The 23,510-nt window shown below is 43.1% G+C and overlaps 1 protein-coding gene across 1 annotated transcript in view; it reads right to left on the reverse strand.

Annotated features, from left to right (window-relative positions):
- Positions 1–23,510, reverse strand: part of LOC137567334 (plasma kallikrein-like) — a 91,745-nt gene that overhangs the window by 34,932 nt on the left and 33,303 nt on the right. The window contains exons 3-7 of the mRNA XM_068278664.1: positions 21,893–22,052; positions 18,149–18,255; positions 15,731–15,890; positions 13,902–14,011; positions 6,607–6,766 (exon numbers count right to left, since the gene is read on the reverse strand). Coding sequence (XP_068134765.1) covers positions 6,607–6,766; positions 13,902–14,011; positions 15,731–15,890; positions 18,149–18,255; positions 21,893–22,052 — 697 coding nt within the window. The remainder of the gene's footprint in view (positions 1–6,606; positions 6,767–13,901; positions 14,012–15,730; positions 15,891–18,148; positions 18,256–21,892; positions 22,053–23,510) is intronic.

Here is a 23,510-nt window from a genome sequence, read left to right on the forward strand (position 1 = left end):
GTGAAAGCCCAGCCAGCTCAGAGGAGGATTTATCCAGCTTGTAAAAGATAAGAGAGAAGAGAGAAGCTGTCCTAATCTAAATAATACACAGGCAGTGTGCATAGAGGGGCCTGGAGGGGGGAGATGCATCACAGAACCACAACACTGAAGAACTTGGCAGCCTTCCAGACACAGGCTGACAAGTCTGACAAGAGAGAGATAAGTTGATTTATTACAGAGATGGTGATAGTAGAACGTGCTGCAGTAAGCCAGAACACATTAGAATAGCTTTTGGAACTTGTAGGATGATAAAAAACAGGATGCAATTTTTGTTACGGAGTCTCTTTAACAAATTTCTGTCAATAACATAAATCAAAATTGCATTAACAGTCTGTGCAAACACAGCATATCTTTTTGCTGTGCACTGTTTATTTTTGTTTTAATCTACCTTCTAGACGGATCCCCTGACAAGCTGACGGCGACGGCTAATGGGGCAGCTCATTATGTCAGAGGGGATTCCTTGTTACAGTGCAGTAGTGTGTTATACTATTCTCATGTTTCCCCGTATAAGCCAACACTATTCAGCATGTCATCTGCCACAGTAACCTGCTATGAGGAGCGAGAGACGACCGCTCTCGCTCCTATTCTGCCCAGCCAATCTCCCAGGAGACTTCCGTGTCAGGCTGCCGCCACATCATTAGTTGTTTGCCATCGCTAAGCATCGGAAACCATAGGAGGAGGGCACGTCATTGCTTCTTCCCTTCGGCTCCTGCTTCCGATGCTTAGCGATGGCAAACAACTAATGATGCGGTGGCAGCCTGACACGGAAGTCTCCTGGGAGATTGGCTGGGCAGAATAGGAGCGAGAGCGGTCGTCTCTCGCTCCTCATAGCAGGTTACTGTGGCAGATGACATGCTGAATAGTGTTGGCTTATACGGGGAAACATGAGAATAGTATAACACACTACTGCACTGTAACAAGGAATTCCCTCTGACATAATGAGCTGCCCCATTAGCCGTCGCCGTCAGCTTGTCAGGGGATCCGTCTAGAAGGTAGATTAAAAGAAAAATAAACAGTGCACAGCAAAAAGATATGCTGTGTTTGCACAGACTGTTAATGCAATTTTGATTTATGTTATTGACAGAAATTTGTTAAGTTCGATAGTATTCCTTTAAGTGGCAATAAACTAATGAGATTGTTGCCATTTTGATTTAAGAGATTGGATAGCTGGTTTGTGACTGCTTTATGATCTTATCTAGAGAGCTACATCAGATCTCTGATGGATGGTAAACTGCACACAGACACCATGCTTTGGTTTTCTTTCAGGAACACACACTATTCCATGTTCTTTCTTTTTTTATTAATCCAAGAAAACAGCTATGACCTCAAAGAACCGCACCAAATCCGTACACAAAAAATGTTGCAAAAAGTCTATCCTTTATTTATACATCAATAAACAATTAAAAACACAATTAAAACCAGGTGGGGAATAGCATATGAACCCAAATTGTCGGAGAACCAGGAGGATATTAAAGTGCAATGAGTGCTAATGACACACCACTAGGGGTGTGAAAAATGAGGGCTTGATTGTGGTAGTGGTCAATGGATGTGCATATGGGTAATATGCACATCCATTGACCACTACCACAATCAAGCCCTCATTTTTCACACCCCTAGTGGTGTGTCATTAGCACTCATTGCACTTTAATATCCTCCTGGTTCTCCGACAATTTGGGTTCATATGCTATTTCCCACCTGGTTTTAATTGTGTTTTTAATTGTTTATTGATGTATAAATAAAGGATGGACTTTTTGCAACATTTTTTGTGTACGGATTTGGTGCGGTTTTTTGAGGTCATAGCTGTTTTCTTGGATTGATATTGTATCTAATTGGCCTTTCTGCACATTTCAATGCACTGTATATTTAGCAGGGCCGGATTTAGGGGCATGCACCCAAGGCCTGGGACTAGGGCGACAGAATGAACTGTAATACATGGGGCGGGTAACAGGTTTACTGTACCTGTTACCCTCCAAAAGCCGCTCCATTGGTTCGCAGCCAGCCGCCCCGTTTGCACAGTGTGTCTGCAGACTGCTTGCCCGTGTTGACAGGCAGATCAGCTGCCGGGGGCTGCCGCCCTGTATACAGCAGAGCCGGAGCAAGCAGCAGTGAAAGCTGTGAGAGCCTGCATTTGCAGCAGACTCTCTCTCCTGCTCCGGCTGAGCCCCGATTCCATTGTCCTGGCTGATGTCACAGTCGCCCAGTGACCCAGGCGACAGCTCTCAGCTCTGAGCTGCTAAGACAGCGGGCAAGGAGTGCATTGGCTCAGCCCGCTGTCAATCAAAGTACAGGTCGACTGTGATGTCACCTCCCTGAGCCCGCCCACCCAGGAGTATGTGTGTTGTGTATGGGGAGATCTCGTGGTGCTGCTGGAGCTGAAGACAGTCCAGAATCCCAGGGCACAGGTGCAGCACAGATGGTCTGGAGACCCCCTTCTCCCCTAGAAAGAATGTTTTGCAGCTTCCAGACTTTCTGGCTTGTGTGGTGAATGCTGGGCTCTGATGGACTATTAGTTTGGCAGGTGAGAAAAATGCTATGAGTGAACTTACTAGTTAGTAAGGTCTCCACCACCCACCTTTCCCTCGCCAGTGTTAGGGATAAGCATACAAATTTGGAGGGGATGTTTTTTAAAGGATCTCTAAATAGAAGAAAAAAATGCCAAACAGAACTTACCTGGGGCCTCCTCCAGACCCCCCCCCCCCCCTCTTGTAGCCCATGAGGTCCCTCGGCGTTCTCTGGGCTCCCTCCGTTAGACCAATGTCAGCTCCATTAGTGTGCGACTTAACCGAAAGTCGTGTGCAACTGCGCATGCGCGGCCTGTTCATGCGGCCGTCGCCTTGAGTGTTCTGCACAAGTAGGAAAAACGCATTTGTCCTTTCGAGATCTGTGTGTGCGCAGAATGCTCAAGGTGAGGGGCGCACAAACAAGACGGGCAGCGCATGCTCAGTTGCGCTCGACTCCTGCCAAATAAATGTGCTAACGGAGCCACCAGCGATCGAAAGGAGGGATCACAAAGGACCCCAAGGACCTCACAGGCTATGGGCTACTGGAGTAAGCCCCAGGCAAGTTCAGTTTGGCATTTTTGTCTTCAGCTCAGGGTTCCTTTAATGCACTTTTGTCTCTGCCTCTGTGCGCTGCGCTCCACATTGCGTTACATCTCACCAATACTTTCAGCTGTTAAGGCAGAAGCATTGGTGAGATAGAATGCGATGTGGAGCACAGCACACAGAGGCAGAAACAAGGCGAGTTCAACCCCCATGCCACAGTGGCATAAGTACAAATTCAAATTCTGTTTTTTATGCTTTGGAACTCGGTTACAAGTTTGTATGCTCATTTCTAATCTGTACTTGTGAGCAGAAGATAGGCTGGGAGTGATGCCATACTGTGGGCAGAGAGCGGCGGAGGCTGGCTCTGCATCCAGGTTATGTTCAGCTGGATCTACCGAGAGCTTATAGTATATCTGACCCGAGGCAAAGCTACCTATGGTAAGCATCTAATGGATGACCCACATACCTTGGTGCATTTTCTGTTTCTCTGTGTTCGCCACTGGCAACAAAATCACTTCCCCGAAGAGGAATGGACAATGCACAGAGGAATGTGGATCCAGAATATACACAGCTCTTTGGGCCCTTTTCCACTAGAGCGATTGCGATTGCTGAATCGCAAAGTCGCAAATCGCTAGTGATTTTTAAATCGCTAGGGTTGTTACTTTATCATAGAAATCATGAGAAATATTTTCCACTACAGTGATTCGATTTGGAAATCGCAATTGCTTTCTGGAGCGATTTTTACAATGATAATGCAATGCAAATGAAAATCGCAATAATCGCTGGCGTTTGTGATTGCGATTGCTGGTGGAAAAGGGCCCTTTGCTCTTTCCCTGAGTAGCTTTGCCTTGGATAAGTTATCTGCACCTGAAGCGTGCAGAAACTCAAATAAAAATTGAAGGGTGACAGAGCACTTACTGCCGATATGCTTCCTGCTACGCCTTGCCCTTTCCCCTATTCCACATAGTTTTCTCTTCAAAGTGTCCCCGACGTTTACTGGGCTGTGAACAGGTGCATCTGGACTTCCAAACCATGTGCGCCCAGTAAAAGAAAGAGCCTGTGCACGTCTTCTTTCTTTCATGCACAAGCACTTTCTTTTGCTTGACATGTGTGGTTTAGAACTCGTGCTTGCTAAATTCAGATGTTCCTGTGCATGGCCACAGTCGCTTTCTACAGAGTGAGGGGCCAGTTGAATATTAAAGCGGACCCAAACCAAACATTTTTTTAATTAAAAATATTTAGTTGCACCACTCTGACACATACAAAGATAAATAAACACTCCTTAAAACCTATGATCATTTCAGTGCATGCTTTTCACCCTTCTCTTTTCATAGCTGGGGGTAGCCATTAGCAATTTCTCCATTGTCGGACACCATCTACTCCACCAGTGTGCCGGAAAAATCCCGGCAATTTGAAAAGAAGGGAGGGGTTCCTCCAATAAATGTAAAATATTTTATATTTGTCATCATGCAGCTGAAAAAAGGCTGCTATTTATTACTATAATTTAGAAAATAGATTTTATTTCTGAAATCTTGTATTTTTAATTTGGGTCCACTTTAAAGTGGATGGGAACACAAGGGACCCTGGAGACAACAAATGGCATGAAGATTTTCAGGAGTATGTGAATTCACAAATTATATATATTTATTTTTTTAGGTTTACTTTAAAAATAAAAGCAAGCAGGTGTTACTTTGTGGATGACCCTCTTAAAAGAAATAAAACGGTAAACCCAAGCAGCTCAGATACCCAAAACCAGAAAACAAAATGTCTCATTAATTGACTATAGGAAAATGACGGGAGGGGGGGGGGGGGGGGGGGGCACTTGAAATCAATGGGCCTAGGGTGATAAAAAGTACAAATCCGGTCCTGATATTTAGCTAATACCAATTGTTTGCTTATGGATGGTGCTCCACATGTTTTGTTTGGTTCTTTCTTTTTTTATTTTCTGCTCTCTGAATATACTTTATTTAACATTTCCTGGTTAAAGTATGAACTCATGCGCAGGGCACAGGGAAAGCACAGGTGGATTAACCCTGTTTGTGTTTAGAGAGAAGAATCTGTCTCATCTGCCTCAGCAGTAGGTGATCACAATTGTAATTTGAGCTCTCAGTTGAGTCAGCATAGCCTCTCAGCAGCCTCGGCAGCCTCAGCTAATTCGTAAATACAGGATGTTAACCTTGTGTCTGCGTACATGAAAGCAGGAAGTAGACACACTGCAGATTTATTGCAGGAGTTGCAAATAAAGCAGTGTCTGGGTAGCCAAGGTGCAGAGCTTGAAGCGCCTAAAACAGGAGCTCCAAGCTTTGCACCTTGGCTACCCAGACACTGCTTTATTTGATCTGAGGAAGCGGACCGTGCTCATCGAAACACATTATCATTTTTGTGTCTGATTATTAAAATGTCTTTCCTATATTGGCATTCGCCCTTCTTCTTAGAGGTAAGCCATTTTATCTTTATTACATCCATGGTTGTCTTTTGGGGTGTCTTCTTCCTCCCAGTGATATAACCGGATTAGCTGCATGCTTGTTTCAGGTGTGTGATTGAGACACTACTGCAGCCAAAAAGATCAGCAAGACAGCCAGGCAACTGGTAGTGATTAAAGTGGACCTGAACTCACTACTTCCCCTCTTCTCTAAAAGATGCACAACAGCATAATAACCTTTAAAGAGACTCTGTAACAAAATTTTCAGCCTTAGTTCTTTTATCCTATAAGTTCCTATACCTGTTCTAATGTGGTCTGGATTACTGCAGCCTTTCCTAGTTGCACAGTGGCAGTATTATCTCTGTTATATAATCTAATCTTCTTTCCTCTGACGGTTTTGTCGGGCTCAGGCAGGAATGTGCTGGTCTGCTTGTGATAGGATATAAGCTATACACACCCTCTCCACGCCCCGTGCAGGCTCTGTGTGAGTCACAGACTTAGCTCCTCTCAGCCTATCACACTCTGGTTAGAAGCCATGTCTTTTGTTTGTAAACACTGCTTAAAACTGACAATTACAAGCCAGGATTGCAGCAGGGAGTGGCAGAAACAGCACAGAGGGGCCCAGGAGAACATAAGGAATATAATGGTATGCTTTTTATTGTAAGAATGTTAGAGTACAGATTCTCTTTAAATAAAAAAACATGTTATGTTACAGCTGGTATAAATCCTGCAATAAATCTGCAATTTGTCTACTTCCTGCTTTCATGGAAGCTGGCATATTGTTAACATCCTGTGTTCACCAAATAACTCTCTGCTGTGTCAGGCCAGGCAGCTGATGTATCTGATGGATCAAATTAAAACTTGTGCTTAGTCACAAATGAGGGGGGGGGGGGGGGTGACAAGCTAAACTATCTAAATACATACTGGGTGCATTTCTATATGTTTTCCTTCTGTCCTATGCAAGAGATCAGGTCCACTTTAAAAGGAAATAAATATGACAGCTTCCACATACCTTCCACACTTCAGGTTCTCTTTAATACTGATATTTATATATTAAAAGTCACAACAATTGACGAGTTAAGGATTGTAACTGTTACCAACCTTTCCAAGGGTTCATGCCAATCTCTTGTTAAATAGGTAAAAAATAAACAGTTGGGGTAGAATGTACAGATCTTCTGGCATGTGTTCACATCTGGCGCATATACACTTGTGAGATTGTCCCCAGAAACTTCTACAGTCTGAAACAGATCTCTTTTGCAATCTGGAGAGCAAAGGAAGCAAATATTTAAAACTCAAAATGTTATGTTAAATTCTACAATCAACCAAGATATATTTCTAAACCAGCCCTTTACCATTCAATGCATAAAAGAAAAAAATGTTTGGCAAGGAGCTCCTCTGTGGTAAGTATATGGACCTGTCCATACTAATGCATTTGATAAACAGCATAAAAATGCTATCATATTCATAGACAGAAATGCATACAAAAATTAATGCATTTATATGGGGTTTTGTATACATTTTTGGAGGTGATTTTAGATGTGTTTTTATCCCAGTACCTTGGGGTTTCGCATTATGTAGAATATTGGCAAACTAGATAGCCCAGTCATATACCCAGCTATCCAAGGGACAAAATCAGGATTACCAATATTCTGACAGCTAGTGAAGGGAAGGCTTGCAAATCAAGTATTTACCTGTACCGTTTCCACAACTTAAGAGTATGGAGTGAATGAGGCAAAGGTGAGGCAATCTCAGAGAAGACCACATCATTGACTCTAGTTTATAAGGGGAGAGCATGGAAGACTCGATGTCCACCCACAAAGGAGAATATGGACCCACCTGGATAGGAGGTACATGATCCAGCTGGGACGCAATATAATAGTAGATTGTGGGTACTGAGGGCCCACCTAAGGATCTGGGCAGCTGCATCCTCATAAAAGATATTTTAAGAGGAGTGTGTCTCCAAATACATTTAAAGTTCCCAGCCTGCAATTGTTTTAACTTAAAGAGAGTCTGAAGCCTCCTAAAATGCCTCTTTTTTTTCAGCCATTCTTATTAAGCATTTCAAAGTCGTGGATTTTGCTGCCTAGGGAGGCAGAGCTTTCAGCTGTAGCTCTGCCTCCTTTCACGTCAATCTCTCACGGATCTCCGCCTCCTCCTGCCCCTCTCAGTGAAAGAAGACTGAGATGGGCAGGAGGAGGCGGAGATCCGTGGGAGATTGACACGAATGGAGGCAGAGCTACAACTCAAAGCTCTGTCTCCAACAGAAAGGAGCCCCGCAATTTGCCCTGGGCATTTCAGGGTGATTAAAGCCTTGTTTTGCCGCGGGATAGCAGCGTTTCAGCTAATCTATTAATGCTTAAAGTGGATCCGAGATAAACTTTTACTTATTGCATAATTGTGTTCCTTTCATATAGTTTAAAGGGCATTCCTCAAGCCAGATACTTTTTTTGTTTTGTTTTAATACCCTAATTCCCTATAAACTAAACAGGCCTTGCCCACAGCTTTTTCAGAGAGCCAAGACACTGTAGCAAGGGCTTATGGTAGCTCAGTCTGGGCAGGAGGAGGTTACTAGCCAGAGATTTCATAAGCAGAGGGGAGGAGTCCTAGGCAGAGAGGAGGAGAGGGGACTGAATTTGTCACATTACATACAGGCAAGTTGATAGCATCTCCAGCCCTCAGCCTGTGAATAACAGAACATGGCTGCCCTCATTGTATCACAGGAATAAATAATCATAAACTATTGAAGCTGTTTGCTGCTAGATTTGCTTTGTAAACTATCCAAACTTTAGATAAGATATATAGACAAGTTACTTTGACAAGTTTTTACATCTCGGATCCGCTTTAAGAAGACTGGCTGAAAAATGGGGTATTTTAGGAAGCTACAGATTCTCTTTCAATTTAGAACTGGGATAGCTAAGACCCAGGAAAAACACTGGATTTTCAGGAGAAAAGTCATGTGGGCTGCATAATTGCACCCACTCAAAGAAATGAGTGAGAGTTAGGCATATTGGAGATAGACCTCATGGCTTCTGCTGCTTCTCATCACAGTGCTGCTACCACTTTAAACCAAAGATGGTATTAGACTCCGTTTGCATGGTGGCTTTGATATTCCTTTAGAAAACAGGATGACGAAAGGAACAGAAGCTAGACCACAAGCACCTGGTTAGTGATAGTCACTTAAAGTGTACCTGAGATCAGTAAGAAAAAAGATTTTATACTTACCAGGGACTTCCCCCAGCCTCATGAGTAACTCTATATCCCTCGCCATCCTCCCGGGTGGCTCCCTTTGGCCACAATCAGCCCCGGTAATCTGTCTCAGTCGCATCAGTCGGGCTCTTCTGCACATGCACAGACGGCCGTGCATTTTAAGGACTAGGACCAACTTATTTTAAGTGAGTTTTTAGCTATTAAAGTTCTGAAAAGTGATGGGCTGATTTGACCAATGGACAGATTTCTCACTGATGGAATCTGATTAGAGAGAGATGTGTTGGCTGCCCATAAACCGCAGGCCAATTAACTATAGATTTCAGCACTCAATTTCTCAGGAATCAGCCTTGTGATGCTGCATCCACCGCCTTGTCGCCTCCATCGCTGCATCCCTAATGTAAATGTGCACCTCTGCCCATTCATTTATACTTGACCTATACGCTGTCGCCTACTGAAGTGCCCATCCATCTTACGCTATTTTTGTCTCACACGCTGCCAGTGTATAGTACCAGGTATCCTAGCAAAGAGCCTACTGAAAAACAACAGAAATTTGATGCAGTGTAACACTATGGGCCATCTACCACTACTCTTGCCCCCTCATACGACCTAGACTTTCCATATTGACTGATTAATACTTGCAATTAATTTGTGGTCAAAATGGATTGAAAATCGAGCAGCTGGACATTTTGAAGGAATCGATTCTCACCCGATTCGATCAGAAAGGAATCATACAGGAAAATTGATATGTGTATGGGCACCTTAAGTGAATATGCATTGATCAAACACTTAGGGCTTGATTTACAAAACGGTGCTAACTTTAGCACTGGCCCTTAGCACGTCTAAACTCAGTTGAAATGTGAGAAGTAGTGATCGTGCGCAAAGTACCACGCGCAAAGTTTTGTGCGCGCACTGCACAGAGCACAGGGCGCTCCGCGCGAAGTGCCCACTAAAGCCTATGGGACTTAGCGCGCACATAGGACTTTGCGCGCGCAAAACTTTGCGCGCGGTACTTAGCGCACGATCTGATTGAGAAAACTGGTGCTAACCTACTTAGCACCCTGGTTAGCGCGCCTTAAGACTTTAGACGTGCTAAGTAGGTTAGAACCTCTTAGTAAATCAAGCCCTTCGTCTCCCTCACAAGATTGTATCATTAATGGCACCATCATGGCTAATAGAATTGAATGTATAATATGTATTGATGCCTTTGTTATTAACCACTTAACGACCACGGTCAGCCGATCGGCGGACCTAGGTGTTAAGTGGTTTGCCATGGAAACGGCCGCTCATTCGAGCAGCCTTTCCATGTCAGTTAACGGAGGGTGTCTCCGTGAACTGCCTGCGAGCCTCCAATCGCGGCTCGCAGGTGAAATGTAAACACGCGGGGAAGAAATCCCTGCTGTTTACATCATATGGCGCTGCTGCCGTAAAGGGGAAAGAGGGGAGGGAGAGAAGGACAGGGAGGCCGAAAAAATCACTGCGGAGGGTGGCTTTGAGGAGCCCCCCCACAAGGCAAAAATAGCCGGCGGTGATCAGACCCCCCTAGCAGGACATCCCCCTAGTGGGGAAAAAAGGGGGGAAGTCTGGTTGCCCTGGCTCTATCCTGATCTGTGCTGTGGGCTGGAGAGCCCACGCTGCACAGATCAGGCAAAAATGGCCTGGTCCTTAAGTGGTTAAGACATTTGAAGAAAGGCTTACGCTTATATGTTAAGCAGGGCCGGATTTACCATAAGGCACTATAGGCACGTGCCTACAGGCGCCTGATGATGGAAAGGCGGCTCACACCCCTCCCTCCCAGTGCTAAGTCCTGAGCAGAGCATACATGTGAGGCTACTCACCCAGGTCTTGGCATTCCACTGACAAGATCTCCCTTTAGTTCTACTTGATACTGAGGGTACCTCTGGATACCTAATGCTAAGGGATACCTGTAGCTACCTATGACAGGCAAGGAAAGTAAGGGAGAAGTGACAGCTGGGACAGCCAGAATACTTGCAGTGCGGTTCGGCGAGGGCTTGTAGGTTCATGGAGTTTGAAGTCTGAGGTGCCAGAACATCTGTGCCTCCTGTGAGGGAAAGCCGGGCCTGGTGTTAAGGTCGCATTCACAGTGGGACATTATTGTCCTGCGTTATAAAGTCATTATAACACAGGATAACGCACTGTAATGTTAAGCCTATGCAACATTCACAGTGCGACGCTAACATCAAGTTGTAAATGTTGCGTTATGGTAACTCACAGCTTGCAGTGTGTTACCTCTAAAATCAGACGTTAACAGATACAGAGAGGCATACTTACTAAAGCAAAAAGGAACACCCCCATAAATAATGCAGTAGAATATTAGAAAAGAAGCAACTGGTACAAAAAGCCAATTGTAAATGCAAATTCTCTCTTTATTAAGCCAATTACAAAGTTTAAAAACAGTTAAAAACAAGGCAATGCCGTGCCCAGCCCAAAGGCATTGCCAATGATGGCAATAAGCCCTGGAAATAGTCAAAAAACTGCACAGGAAAAAAGCGACTATGAAAAATACATGATAATAATATCCATAAACAATAGTGTGTATAACTCCTGAGGAGCAGCGGTAATGAAGTACAGCGTCACAGTAGTGATTTAAATAAAAGATTGTAAGGTAATAAATGACACTGTACCACCACAGCACCACTGGGGTAAAATACATCCAAGTAGGTGTGCAGGTAAAAGATAAAAGATATATAAAACAATAAATGCCTCATGAGCTAAGCATCCATGCAAAAAAGGTGCTGTAACCTATCAATCTATAAATGACCTCATAGAGGAAAGTGAAGTGCACATGTTTGATACAAACAATGACATGGGTATACGTGCAAAACAATCACAAAAGTATTACTGGAACAATGCAGGTAAATACAAGTGTAATAATCCGTGAAAACAAGTGAATGCCAAGAGGAGAGGCAAAGACCAGGAGATATGCGGCAGGGCTTACCTTACCTGTATGCTCCACTGTATCTACTGTATGCCATGGTAACGCAGCGTTAATGTGAGTTACCACCTTTTTTTGCATTGCGTTGTAATGCTGCATTGTGACTTTAACGTCGCATTACAATGCAACGTCCCACTGTGAATATGTCCTCAAGGAGTAAAGCGTTAACATAAAACTTCCATTTACATATCTAGTCATCTGGATGGTTAACATTTAGTCGCTTCTGAAAACCCTTTCAAAGGTGAATATGTACCAACTGTCCTTTTTCATTTCCCAGTTTTTGTACTAATTTACAGATCAATGCAGATTTTCTTCTGCCTCTTTGATAATTTGGAGTACAGGCACTGAGAGCACGTTCTGCCATTGATCACATACTGTGCACTGATAATTCACTAAGATGGCACCTCTAACAATGAAGTCCACCTCTATAGATTTGCTGTTGCATGAAGTAAGTAGCCTAACATGTTAAGTGGATTTTAATAGGCTTCTAAATTAAGCTATAAACAAATGTGTTTGGCTCCTCGTAGATAAATAAAGCCACATCTTCCACACGGCTTTTACAAATTATATAGACTTGTCAATTAACGTGGACCTGAACTCTTGCGCAGGGCAGAAGGAAAGCACAGATAAATGCACCCTGTATGTATTTGAAGAGTTTAGGCTGTCTAATCCCCCCTCATCTGTGACTAATTACCCTCGTAATTTGATCTCTCAGCTGTGTCAGCTCAGGAATCTCCTTTGCCACAGCAGAGCAGCTAATTTGTAAGCATGGGATGGTAACACTATGTCTGCCTCAATGAAACATGAAGTAGACACACTGCATATATACTGCAGGATTTGAATCAGCTGTAACTAAGAAATGTTTTTCTTTAAAGAGACCCTGAAGTCTCTTTTTTTCCCAGATGTTCTCATATAATCCTGTTAAGCATCAATGCCCAAGTGAAATCACCGCATCCCTGCGGCAGATCACTCATTTATTTTAGAGAAAGCGACCTGCAAAGTTCCTTGACTTTGCATGTCACAGATCGTGCTGCCCTGGAGAGGCAGAGCCTTGAGCTGTAGCTTTGCCTCTCCGCAATCAATCTCCGCCTCCTTCCCGGCCCCTCTCAGTGAAAGAAGACTGAGAGGCGCAGGGAGAGGCAGCGATCCGCAGAGATTGACTGCGGAAGAGGCAGAGCTACAGCATAAAGCTCTGCCTCTGAGGAAGTAAAGCCCTGCAAGCCCGGGAGCTTTGCAGGGCTAATCCTCTGTAATAAATCATCTGCCGCAGGGATGTGGCGAATGGCGATTTCACTTGGGCATTAACATTTAACAGGATTATATGAGAAAATCAGGGGAAAAAGGAGACTTCAGAGTCTCTCTATAGGTTATTATGCTGTTGTGTATCTTTTAAAACAGAGAGAAAGTTCTGAGTTCAGGTCCACTTTAAACATCCTTTATAGGGGCTTACAATCTAATCCAAAATAGGGACAATTTTTGGGGAAGCCAAACTTATTTGTATGTTTTGTGAATGTGCAAGGAAAGCGGAGTGCCCAGTGAAAACCCACGCAGACATGGAGAGAACATACAAACTCCAGGGGCAAACCCAGGATTTTCAAAGGGGGGGGGGGGGATTCTTGAAAGGTCTCCCTCAGCCACGCACAATAAGTATAATAATATAATAATGAGGGCAGTCGACATTGATAATGAAGGGGAAAGTAAAGCATTAACACAGCAGGGCACAGGGATATGCTCATACCTGGCTCTGTGCACTGTTAATTTCCCCAGAGCTGCTCCATGCTCTGTACACACGATGCTGCTACATCCAAAATCAATTGTAGCAGGGAACGAAAGGGGGAGGTGCTGTGAGCTGCAGGATACCTGCAGATATTCTGGTGTCTCAACTTGTGCCTGTCCCCAGACACTGGTCTGAGGGGGGATTCTGGGCAGCTGTAATCTCCCCCTGCATTTGCCTATGAACTCCATGCACATAGTGGCTGGGATGCAAACCAGGGACCCAGGGCTGCAAGTCGAAAGTGCTATCCACTACGTCACCATGCTGCCCAGATAGTACAAGCAACATTACTTGTCAATAAGACGTCAGCATTTCCTTGGAAACTGTACAGAATGCATCCTATTTCTAACTTCATCCTAGATATAACTGTATGTATGTTAAGTTACACCGGCCTCAGAATATTGTTACCCTCATAGTGTCTGCTATTTAATGAAATGTTTGTGTGTAACGTGCAAAATTTACCTAGAGAAGATTTTCCACAGGACTTCAATGAAAAGCCAGTTATGACGTTGTCTAGATGTCTTATTTTTGTTGGCATTCCCTTTTCCGAGTATCTAAAGTAACACACATTTCTGGAGAAACAAAAACAAAACAATACAACCTATCATCACCGTGAGCAAGGATTAGGGGAAAAAAGCAATTGTTTTATAAGAAACTTTTCTAAACAGTAAACTAGATTATCAATGAAAGGCCCACTTGGTTGACATAAATCTGTTGTCTGTTGAGAGATTTAAACAACCTCTCTCTCTCTCTTAGGTACCTAAGGACTTGTGTACAGCTTTTGAAAATGTTAGTTTTTCTGTTTTTACATTTTAGCCCCTTGCAGATTGGCACACTGTGTCACACCACAGTACTCTTCAATACACTGTTTCTTATACCTGTGAAATGCTTTAAAACATTGCTAGAAACAGTATTTCTGAGGCTTTCTTCCAGCATCATTTTGTGTTTAAAATACCCCTGGATCAGGGGTACTATTGAACTAACCCCATGGACAGTTAGCTTCTCTTTTCCAGAGACACCTGGTGCTGCTCGTTGTCTTTGAGGTCCCTCCTGTTCCCTGTGCTCAGTCCCCTTCACTCCCCCAGAAGTTCCCCGAGTGGCGCCAATCGATTCTGAACTGCACAATCATGAGTTTTAAACTGTACATGTGCAGTGAAAGAAAGCTCTCTTGGACAAGCGCTTCCTTCAGCTTTGCATGCACGGTTCAAAACTTGGACCTCCTCGCGGCTCAGGGGAACTTCCAGAAAGATATTCGATGGAGGAATCCAGTCATAATACTTAGTGGACTAAGAAACGGGAGGCACCTGAAGACAACAAGCAGAATCAGGTGGCTGTGGAGGAGGTAATCGAGCCCACCATGGGCTTCATTCAAATTTTTCCCCCAATATTTTAAATATAAATATTTTTTCCTTGAAGCTGTAAAGGTGGCCATACATCTAGTGATTTGATTGACCATCCAATGTAATAATTATTATCGAATTGGATGCAAATCAGTGTCACCACAAGCATACCCGATTGACGTTTCAACCAATTTTTTGGGTCAAATGTATCGATCGCGTACATGCTGGGAAATCTCAGCGATGTTGTTGATTGGGTGCATGGCGGTAATGGCATGCGATATCGGGAAAATCAACGAATATGATAGAACCCCTGGTGCTGTCACCCCAAAGATAAATGTGCCTGTGCAATACAATCATTTACCTGTCCACTGTTACCCACCATGGTGCTCATCCATCTTTTACTTCCATGTTGCTGCCTTCATGTGGCTACCAGCATATAGCATGTGGGGCGCGTTTGTGACATCACACATGCTATATAACGGTAGTATTTTAACGCACAGAGATGGGGAGGGGGGGGGGGGGGTATTAACATTTGCAAGGCTATGGATGGGACATCACGAGGCTGATTCATGAAAGATTTCATGCCGAGATTGGTTGGGAATTGGCCTGCATTGTATAGGCAGTCAACATCTCTTTTTGATCAGATTTGATCAGAGATCTGTCTCTTGGTCGAATCTGCTAATACTTTGCTAATACCTGCACCATCCTTGTGTATAATGCATGTAACACTCAGCAAACAATGAGGAAGTCCCTAGGACATATAAGTGATCCTGCAACTGGGGTAGGAAGGTAGGAAAATCTTCCAAACCAAAACGCAGACAGCAATAGCCACCTGAAAGAATACATTAATCTCCTGCAGACTATCCAAAACTATAATCAAATGTTTTGTCAGGAGTTTAACTATCGTGTATCAACATAAGCAAACCACCCCATTTGCAGTCCCATACTCACCGGACCTGTGCATTGTGGTATGTGGTTGTCACATATGTGAAGAACTGACAGAGCTCGTCATTGGTGCACTGTTCTCTGCAGATCTCCGCACTCGCTACTCTGACAACTTTATAATTTGTTCCAATCATTTCAAGTCCTGGATACAGAACGTCTCTGCAACCTGGTAAAAAGCACATTTTACTAATCAGTTTAATAAATAAACATAATCAGTTGAACAACAGACACTATTTCTATTTTATCTGGCTAAGAAAAGACTGCTGGTAAGGCTTTAGTGCTGAAAATTTAAAAAGGTCACTACTTTGTTTGTTTTGCAGCTATGAAGAAGACTTTACATCAGACTGCCATAGCTGCTGTTAGAATGCAGTCCTTAAATGTAAAATAAAAATATGAGACCTTGGTCTGAGCTACTAATGTTCTATTTATTACTAGTAAAACACATAGAATTAACATTTAAATTAATTATCTCATAATTTGTCTTTAAAGTGATTCTATAGTGGATCACTATATTGCAAACGGTGGACAGTGCATGCACCCCATTCTTTCTGACTATACCCACTCGGAGCTGTAAATGGACCTGAAGTGTCTAAGGACATGAAGAATAAGCAAGAATTATCTTTTTCACTACGTGAATACTACTGCGGTAGGTGCACAGGGAAGCACTGGGAATGTAAACACATCAGGTATAGGCCATTTGATCCTAGCTGCTGCTAGCAAAGCAATATTTAACCAATGGATTTACCCAACATTTCCCAGCATACTGAATTTTAAGCATGGTCTGACCTGTATAATGCATCTGGACAAACCGCAATACTAAATATAGAAAAGGGAACTTAAAGTATTTCTTTAAATGGAAGCAATACATTATCAGCTCAATCCCACAGATAAAAATGAACTAATGTATGGAGCCCTTTACATTTTTGTCTTGATACTCCTATGAAAAATGTAATGGATCACTGGGCCTCCTGGCCATCTAATAGCCTATCTTCACTCTGGGCTGGTGATAGCCCCCAACATCTAACCTGTTTATGCATCACAGGAACAGTACTAGACTTAATGAGAGAGCAATGGGGAAGGGGGTGGTGTCTAAGATTGGGGGAGGGATGGGATTACATTTGTTAAAGAGAGTCTGAAGCCATGAAAAATACCTGTTTTTACTGGCCAGTTTTCTTAAAGGAGTTATGAGCTTTACTCACCTGGGGTTTTCTCCAGCCCCTTGCTGCTGACTGTCCCACGCTGACCACTCCGCTCCCCGCCGCTGTCCCGTTCTCCATTCTTGGTCTTCAGGCCGACCGCGGAGTTGGCCTTCTGCGGCTGCGCAAAGCTAAAAACCCGGGGGGAAATTCCACGACTTTCCAGTTTGTGGATTTTGCTGCCCGGGGGAGGCAGAGCTTTGCAATGTAGCTCTGTCTCTGCTCGCGCTAATCTCCACCTCTCTCCGCCCCTCTCAGTTAAAGAAGACTGAGAGGGGCGGGAAGAGGCAGAAATTGACGCTAGCAGAGGCAGAGCTACTGCGCAAAGCTCTGCCTCTACCCTGAAGGAGCTCCAAATTTTTCCCGGGGGATTTCGGGGGTATAAATACATCGTTCTGCTGCAGGAATGCGGCGTTTCAGCTATGATCTTAGATAAATGGCCAGTAAAAAGAGGTATTTTTTTGGCTCCAGTCTCTCTTTAAGATGTTAACATTTACAAATCATAGCTCACCATATTCTGGTGCATTGGCTATCTTTATTGTTATGTACTAAGCAAGTTTGTTTGAAATACCTTGAAAAATGAATAATGAAATATAATAAAAAAAAAAAAAAAAAGAAGAAGAAAGTATCTGTAACTTTAACCCTTTTTTCACCTCAGGTACACTTTGAGCTTACACTAAGCCATACATGTCAAACTCTGGCCTGCAGGCCAAATTTGTCCCTCAAGTGGTTTCCCAACTTCTCATTATGTTTGGCCCTCTCTAGACCACCAGGGAAGCTATATTGTAGGTGAAGCCCTAGAATACCAGGGAGACAATATAGGGAGGTAGGAGGAAAGCACTAAACACTAGGGAACTGCATAGGGGAGGCTGGGGGTTTCTAGACACCAGGGAACTATATAGGGGAGGGAGGACCTGTAGACACCTGAGAACTTTATAAGGGAGAAAGGTGGCCAGTAGACATTGAGGTTGGCCCGCAACTAGGCCCCAGTGTACAATTCTGGCCCACTTTGCATTTGAGCCCCCTGCACTAAGCGGATAATTTTTATATTTCCTTTTTCACAAATATCAATATATCCTTGTTCATGTTCAATGATTGTGGTAGATTTTTTTTTATTGATATACTGTATATTTAACCACACATACACATGCCTAAAAAAACATATATCCAGCAGAGCAGAATCATGTTTTTTCCACTGTTCATAGGAAATGGAAGCATAAAATCTTACTGTGTATTTTATTTGTGCAGTGTTTTAAGGAATATCCTGAGACTGCTCCAGTTCGGGACATTTTTGGTAGAGACAATGTTGCACTGTCCTTCAGGAAGCATCCAAATCTGTTTCATGAAAAAGAAAATCATTTTTACTTTTATGCAGGTGGCACATATATAACATAATTACACAACATAAGCGCTTTGAGTCCTATGGGAGAAAAGCGCTATAGAAATGTTATTGTTATAATGTACATTTAAAAATCTGTACTCTTTATTCAGTCATTCCAAGGCATTAGATCCCATTTCAATACAAGAGCTGTTTCCAAAAACACATGTGGATGTGTCTTGAAATCAGTTTTGTACCAAATATAAAGAGAGAATGAGCCTGTGAGTGCTTTCTGTCATGATTACTGAGGTACATGTTTGTTACCTGACGAAGATAATTTATGCCACGAAACAGACGCTAGCATTTTTTTTAAATGCTAGTAACTTTTCTTACTTTTTTTTTGTTGGGGGGTGGGGGGCGGGGGGGGGGGGGGGGGCTTTGCAGCAAAGAGATTTAGTAGTGGTCTACTAAAATGTTTTCAAAAATCTATTTAAAGCAACAACTGACAATTTTTCTCACATATAGAGAATGAACCACCATTTCGAATGGCTACAGTAAGATAGAGGATTTAGGCACATATTTATTTTAAAGAGCCATATCCAACCCACTTTTTTTCTTCCAAATTGACATATTTCAAATTAAATCTCATATCATATTTTTGCACTTAAAGAGACACTGAAGCGAGAAAAAAAATTATGATATAAGGATTTGTATGTGTAGTACAGCTAAGAAATAAAACATTGGGAGCAGAGACATAAGTCTAATATGGTTTCCAGTACAGGAAGAGTTAAGACACTCTAGTTGTTATCTATGCAAAACAAGCCATTCAGCTCCAAGAGTTTCAAAGTCACAGAGAGCTCTGTTATCTGAAGTTTATTATCTCAGCTGTCAGGCTTTTTCTTCTGCAGAGAACAGTTCAGGACAGGTCAAAAGTTCACAGCCTTCTCTGTAAAAATCATTTAGAATGCTAAGTAGTGAGGATACTGCAAATATTAGAGAATGATGCAATGCTATAAAAAACACTATATAACTGAAAATAAAAATATGAGGATATTTTCTTTCCTTCTAATAATCTAATAATTCCTTCTAGTAATTATCCGTAATACACAACCAATTCATTATATCATAATTTTTTTTTCGCTTCAGTGTCTCTTTAAACCATTCAATGTGAAATACATGAGGTTGTTTCCTTGTAGCAAACCTGATGTGCAACCAATGTATTATTCTGAACATCACCATCTGTGAGCATGCATAGCAGTAGTAGTTCTAGTATTTAATTCTTGAAGTAAAATAAATTTTAAAGATTCACTTTAGGCATCAACCTTTTCCTAGTTCTTTGTAGGAACTTAGAAATAGAGCTTGCTTTTGATTGTCTTTTTTTTTGATTGTCTTGCTTTTGATTGACTTGGAGAACTACAAGTCCCATGAGGCATTGCAATACTCTGAAAGCTCTAAGCATAACTCGGGGAGGCAGAAGCATGATGGGATTTGTAGTTTTGTCACAGCTGGAGTGCCAAGGTTAGCCATCACTGGTCTATATGCTCATTGGTTAGCTAATACCACATAAAACACATTTAAAATAGCTGATTAGGAACACCGGCAACTGTCCTTGCTATATCATCTCAGAGGGCTTCAGTCTGTGCCTGCCTCATTGCTCTCTGCACAATGGGGTGATGGAAATCAAGCGTCAGAAGCCACCCCATCTACCCAGCAGCTTCTGGTCATGTGATCAAAAAGCAAGGTTTAAATTATAGCTGCAGAAGCCTCATTAAAATGCTCCAAAAGGTGGCATTCATCCAACCACACAAGCCCGCTGCCTGGGTGTCACCCTAGACTCGTCCCTCTCCTTCACCTCCCACATCCAAACCGTAGCTAGAGCCTGCTATTTCCACTTACGCAACATCTCCAAGATCCGGCCTTTCCTGACCCCAGACACTACCAAACTCCTTGACAATGCCCTCATCATCTCCCGCCTGGACTACTGCAACTCCCTCTTGTCAGGCCTTCCTCAAAACCGCATCGCCCCCCCAAAATCCATCATGAACGTAGCAGCCAGACTCATCTACTCCTCCCACCACTCTGTCTCCACAACTCCCCTACGCAAATCCCTTCATTGGCTTCCAATTCACTTCAGAATCAGCTTCAAGATCCTATGTTTGGTATACAAATCCATACACAAGTCCTGCCCAACCTACATCTCTGACCTGGTCAGCAGATATACACCTGGCCGCCCACTTCGCTCCTCCAACGACCTCCTCTTAACCACCCCACGCATCTCGCACTCCCATGCCAGACTGCAGGACTTCACTAGAGCTGCCCCTATCCTGTGGAACTCTCTCCCACTGCCCATCAGGCTCGCTCCCACCTTCAACACCTTCAAAAAAGCACTCAAAACTCACTTCTTCAAGGAGGCCTACATCAACTCAACACTACCCTAATCCTTTCTGCCAATAACTTCTTGATGCACCCCCTCCTTTTGTGTCACCAGCCCCTCCCTCTAGATTGTAAGCCTTTGGCAGGGCCCTCTTCCCTTGTGTATCATACTTGACTGTGTGCACTTTACCCAGAATATGGAACTGGTAATTTTTTACCACTACCATTCCAGTTTATGATCTGGCATTGTACTATTATCTGCATTGTGTTGTGTATCTTATTGCTATTACCTGTATTGTTGTATCTATGGTCTGTTACCTGTATTGTTCTGTCAACCCTGTTATCATTGTCTGTAATCCTATTTATTGTACAGCGCTGCGTAATATGTTGGCGCTATATAAATCTAATAAATAATAATAATAATAATTTGATCACATGATTCTATCTGAAGGGGAAAAAATCTAGAAATTGCTGTCAATCATAAAAATACCAGCTTTAAAGAGACACTGAAGCAAAAAAAAAGTTATGATATAATGAATTGGTTGTGTAGTATGGATAATTACTAGAAGATTAGTAGCAAAGAAAATATTCTCATATTTTTATTTTAAGTGATATAGTGTTTTTTATAACATTGCATCATTCTCTAATATTCACAGTTTACACACTACTCAGCATTCTAAATGATTCTACAAAGCAGTCTTGTGAACTATTGACCTGTCTTCTGAGAAAAAGAAATACGGTGACTGACAGTTGAGATAATAAGCTTCAGAAGACAGAGCTCTCTGCGACTTTAAAAGTGTTGGAATTCAATGGCTTTTTTTTGCGTAGATAACAACTGGAGTATCTTAACTGTTCCTGTACTGGAAACAATACTACAGCAGACTTATGTCTCTGATCCGAATGTTTTATTTCTTAGCTGTACTACACATACAAATCCTTATAATCAAATTTTTTTTCACGTCAGTGTCTCTTTAACGGTATGAGTCAGACATTGGAACAAGCATGCAGCCAATGGAGGATACAGTTCTGAATTTTCATTCTGCATCAGTGACTTAGAGCCACAAGGCATACCCATTCATTAAATATCACTATGCATTATTATTTCCAAACTGATGCCAAAGGGACTTTTCTTAATACAGAAAAATGTGCAGTGAGATCTGCCTTGAATGCAAATTGCTCTCTCCATTACATGAGTATGGGGTAGACCCCCTGGATTTAAGAAAAATGCTGGATGGACATAACAGATAACAAAGAGAGGGACAGAAATTAAAAGCACACTACCTTTCACTTTCTTTGGGCCAGCTTGCATTTAAGTAAGAAAACATGATACAATGTGGGCGGAAGGTGCAGGTCATCTGACAGTATTCAACATCTGGAGAAAATACAATGCCTTGGTCTCCTCCTTGATAAAATACATCTTGCTCCAAGCCGGGTATACAATCTAATAAAAATGGACACACATAAGGAATTTACAAATAAAGTATGCAAGAATATATATATATATATACATATATATATATATATATATATATATATATATATATATATATATATAAATACAGAGGGTGCTGCAGCACACAACAGGAAAACAGTGACAGGGGCTCTTGGTTACGCTTTAACGCGTTTAAGCTCACCAACTGCACCAAAGTGTCCCCAATCTGGTGAGTCCTACTCTAACCAGGCAAAAATGCTGGTTGTTGGTGAGGTGTTTTTAATTTCATTTCTCCCATTTAGCTGACCCCTGGGCTTTTGGCATGGTTCCGACTAGAACGCTGATAAAAACTAGCATTTTTGCCTGGTTAGAGTAGGACCCACCAGATCGGGGACACTTTGGCGCAGTTGGTGAGTTTAAACGCGTTAAAGCGTAACCAAGAGCCCCTGTCACTGTTTTCCTGTTGTGTGCTGCAGCACCCTCTGTATTTATATATTTCTTATGGAGATTGGGGTTCTCCAGTGCTGCGTGCATGCTTTGCATAGTATTGCATAAAATTCGGTTTGTGCTGCTCATCCCTTGGCTTATGTTATTTTCCCCTGTGAGCATGCATAACCACGCCCATCTCTAGCACAGTTAAGCATATAAATGAGCGGTGCTCATAATTCAGTTAGCAGCTAGTAGAAGGTGAGATGTTTTAAATTTCATTTCTCCCATTAAGCTGACCCCTGGGCTTTAGGCATGGTTCCCACTAGAACGCTGATAAAAACTAGCATTTTTGCCTGGTTAGAGTAGGACTCACCAGACTGGGGACACTTTGGCGCAGTTGGTGAGCTTAAAGAGAACCCGAGGTGGCTTTGTATAACGTTAGTGGGGCACAGAGGCTGGTTGGGCACACTAACACCAGCCTCTGTTGCCCCATTGTGTGTGTCAAAGACCCCCCTGCTCGCCGCTATACCCCCGCAATGCTGGCGACACGCAGCGTGTCGCCAGCACAATGTTTACCCTAGCGCTGTCTGTCAGCGCCGCTCCGCCGCCTCCTCCGCATCGCCGCTACCCGCCCTCGTCCCTTCCCTCACGCTGATTGGAGGGAAGGGACGAGGGCGGGTAGCGGCGATGCGGAGGAGGCGGGGGAGCGGCGCTGACAGACAGCGCTAGGGTAAACAGTGTGCTGGCGACGCGCTGCGTGTCGCCAGCACTGCGGGGAGGATAGCGGCGAGCAGGGGGGTCTTTGACACACACAATGGGGCAACAGAGGCTGGTGTTAGTGTGCCCAACCAGCCTCTGTGCCCCACTAACGTTATACAAAGCCACCTCGGGTTCTCTTTAAACACGTTAAAGCGTAACCAAGAGCCCCTGTCACTGTTTTCCTGTTGTGTGCTGCAGCACCCTCTGTATTTATATATTTCTTATGGAGATTGGGGTTCTCCAGTGCTGCGTGCATGCTTTGCATAGTATTGCATAAAA

The sequence above is a fragment of the Hyperolius riggenbachi genome, chromosome 1 (genome assembly GCF_040937935.1).
Source record: "Hyperolius riggenbachi isolate aHypRig1 chromosome 1, aHypRig1.pri, whole genome shotgun sequence".
Classification (NCBI taxonomy): domain Eukaryota; kingdom Metazoa; phylum Chordata; class Amphibia; order Anura; family Hyperoliidae; genus Hyperolius; species Hyperolius riggenbachi.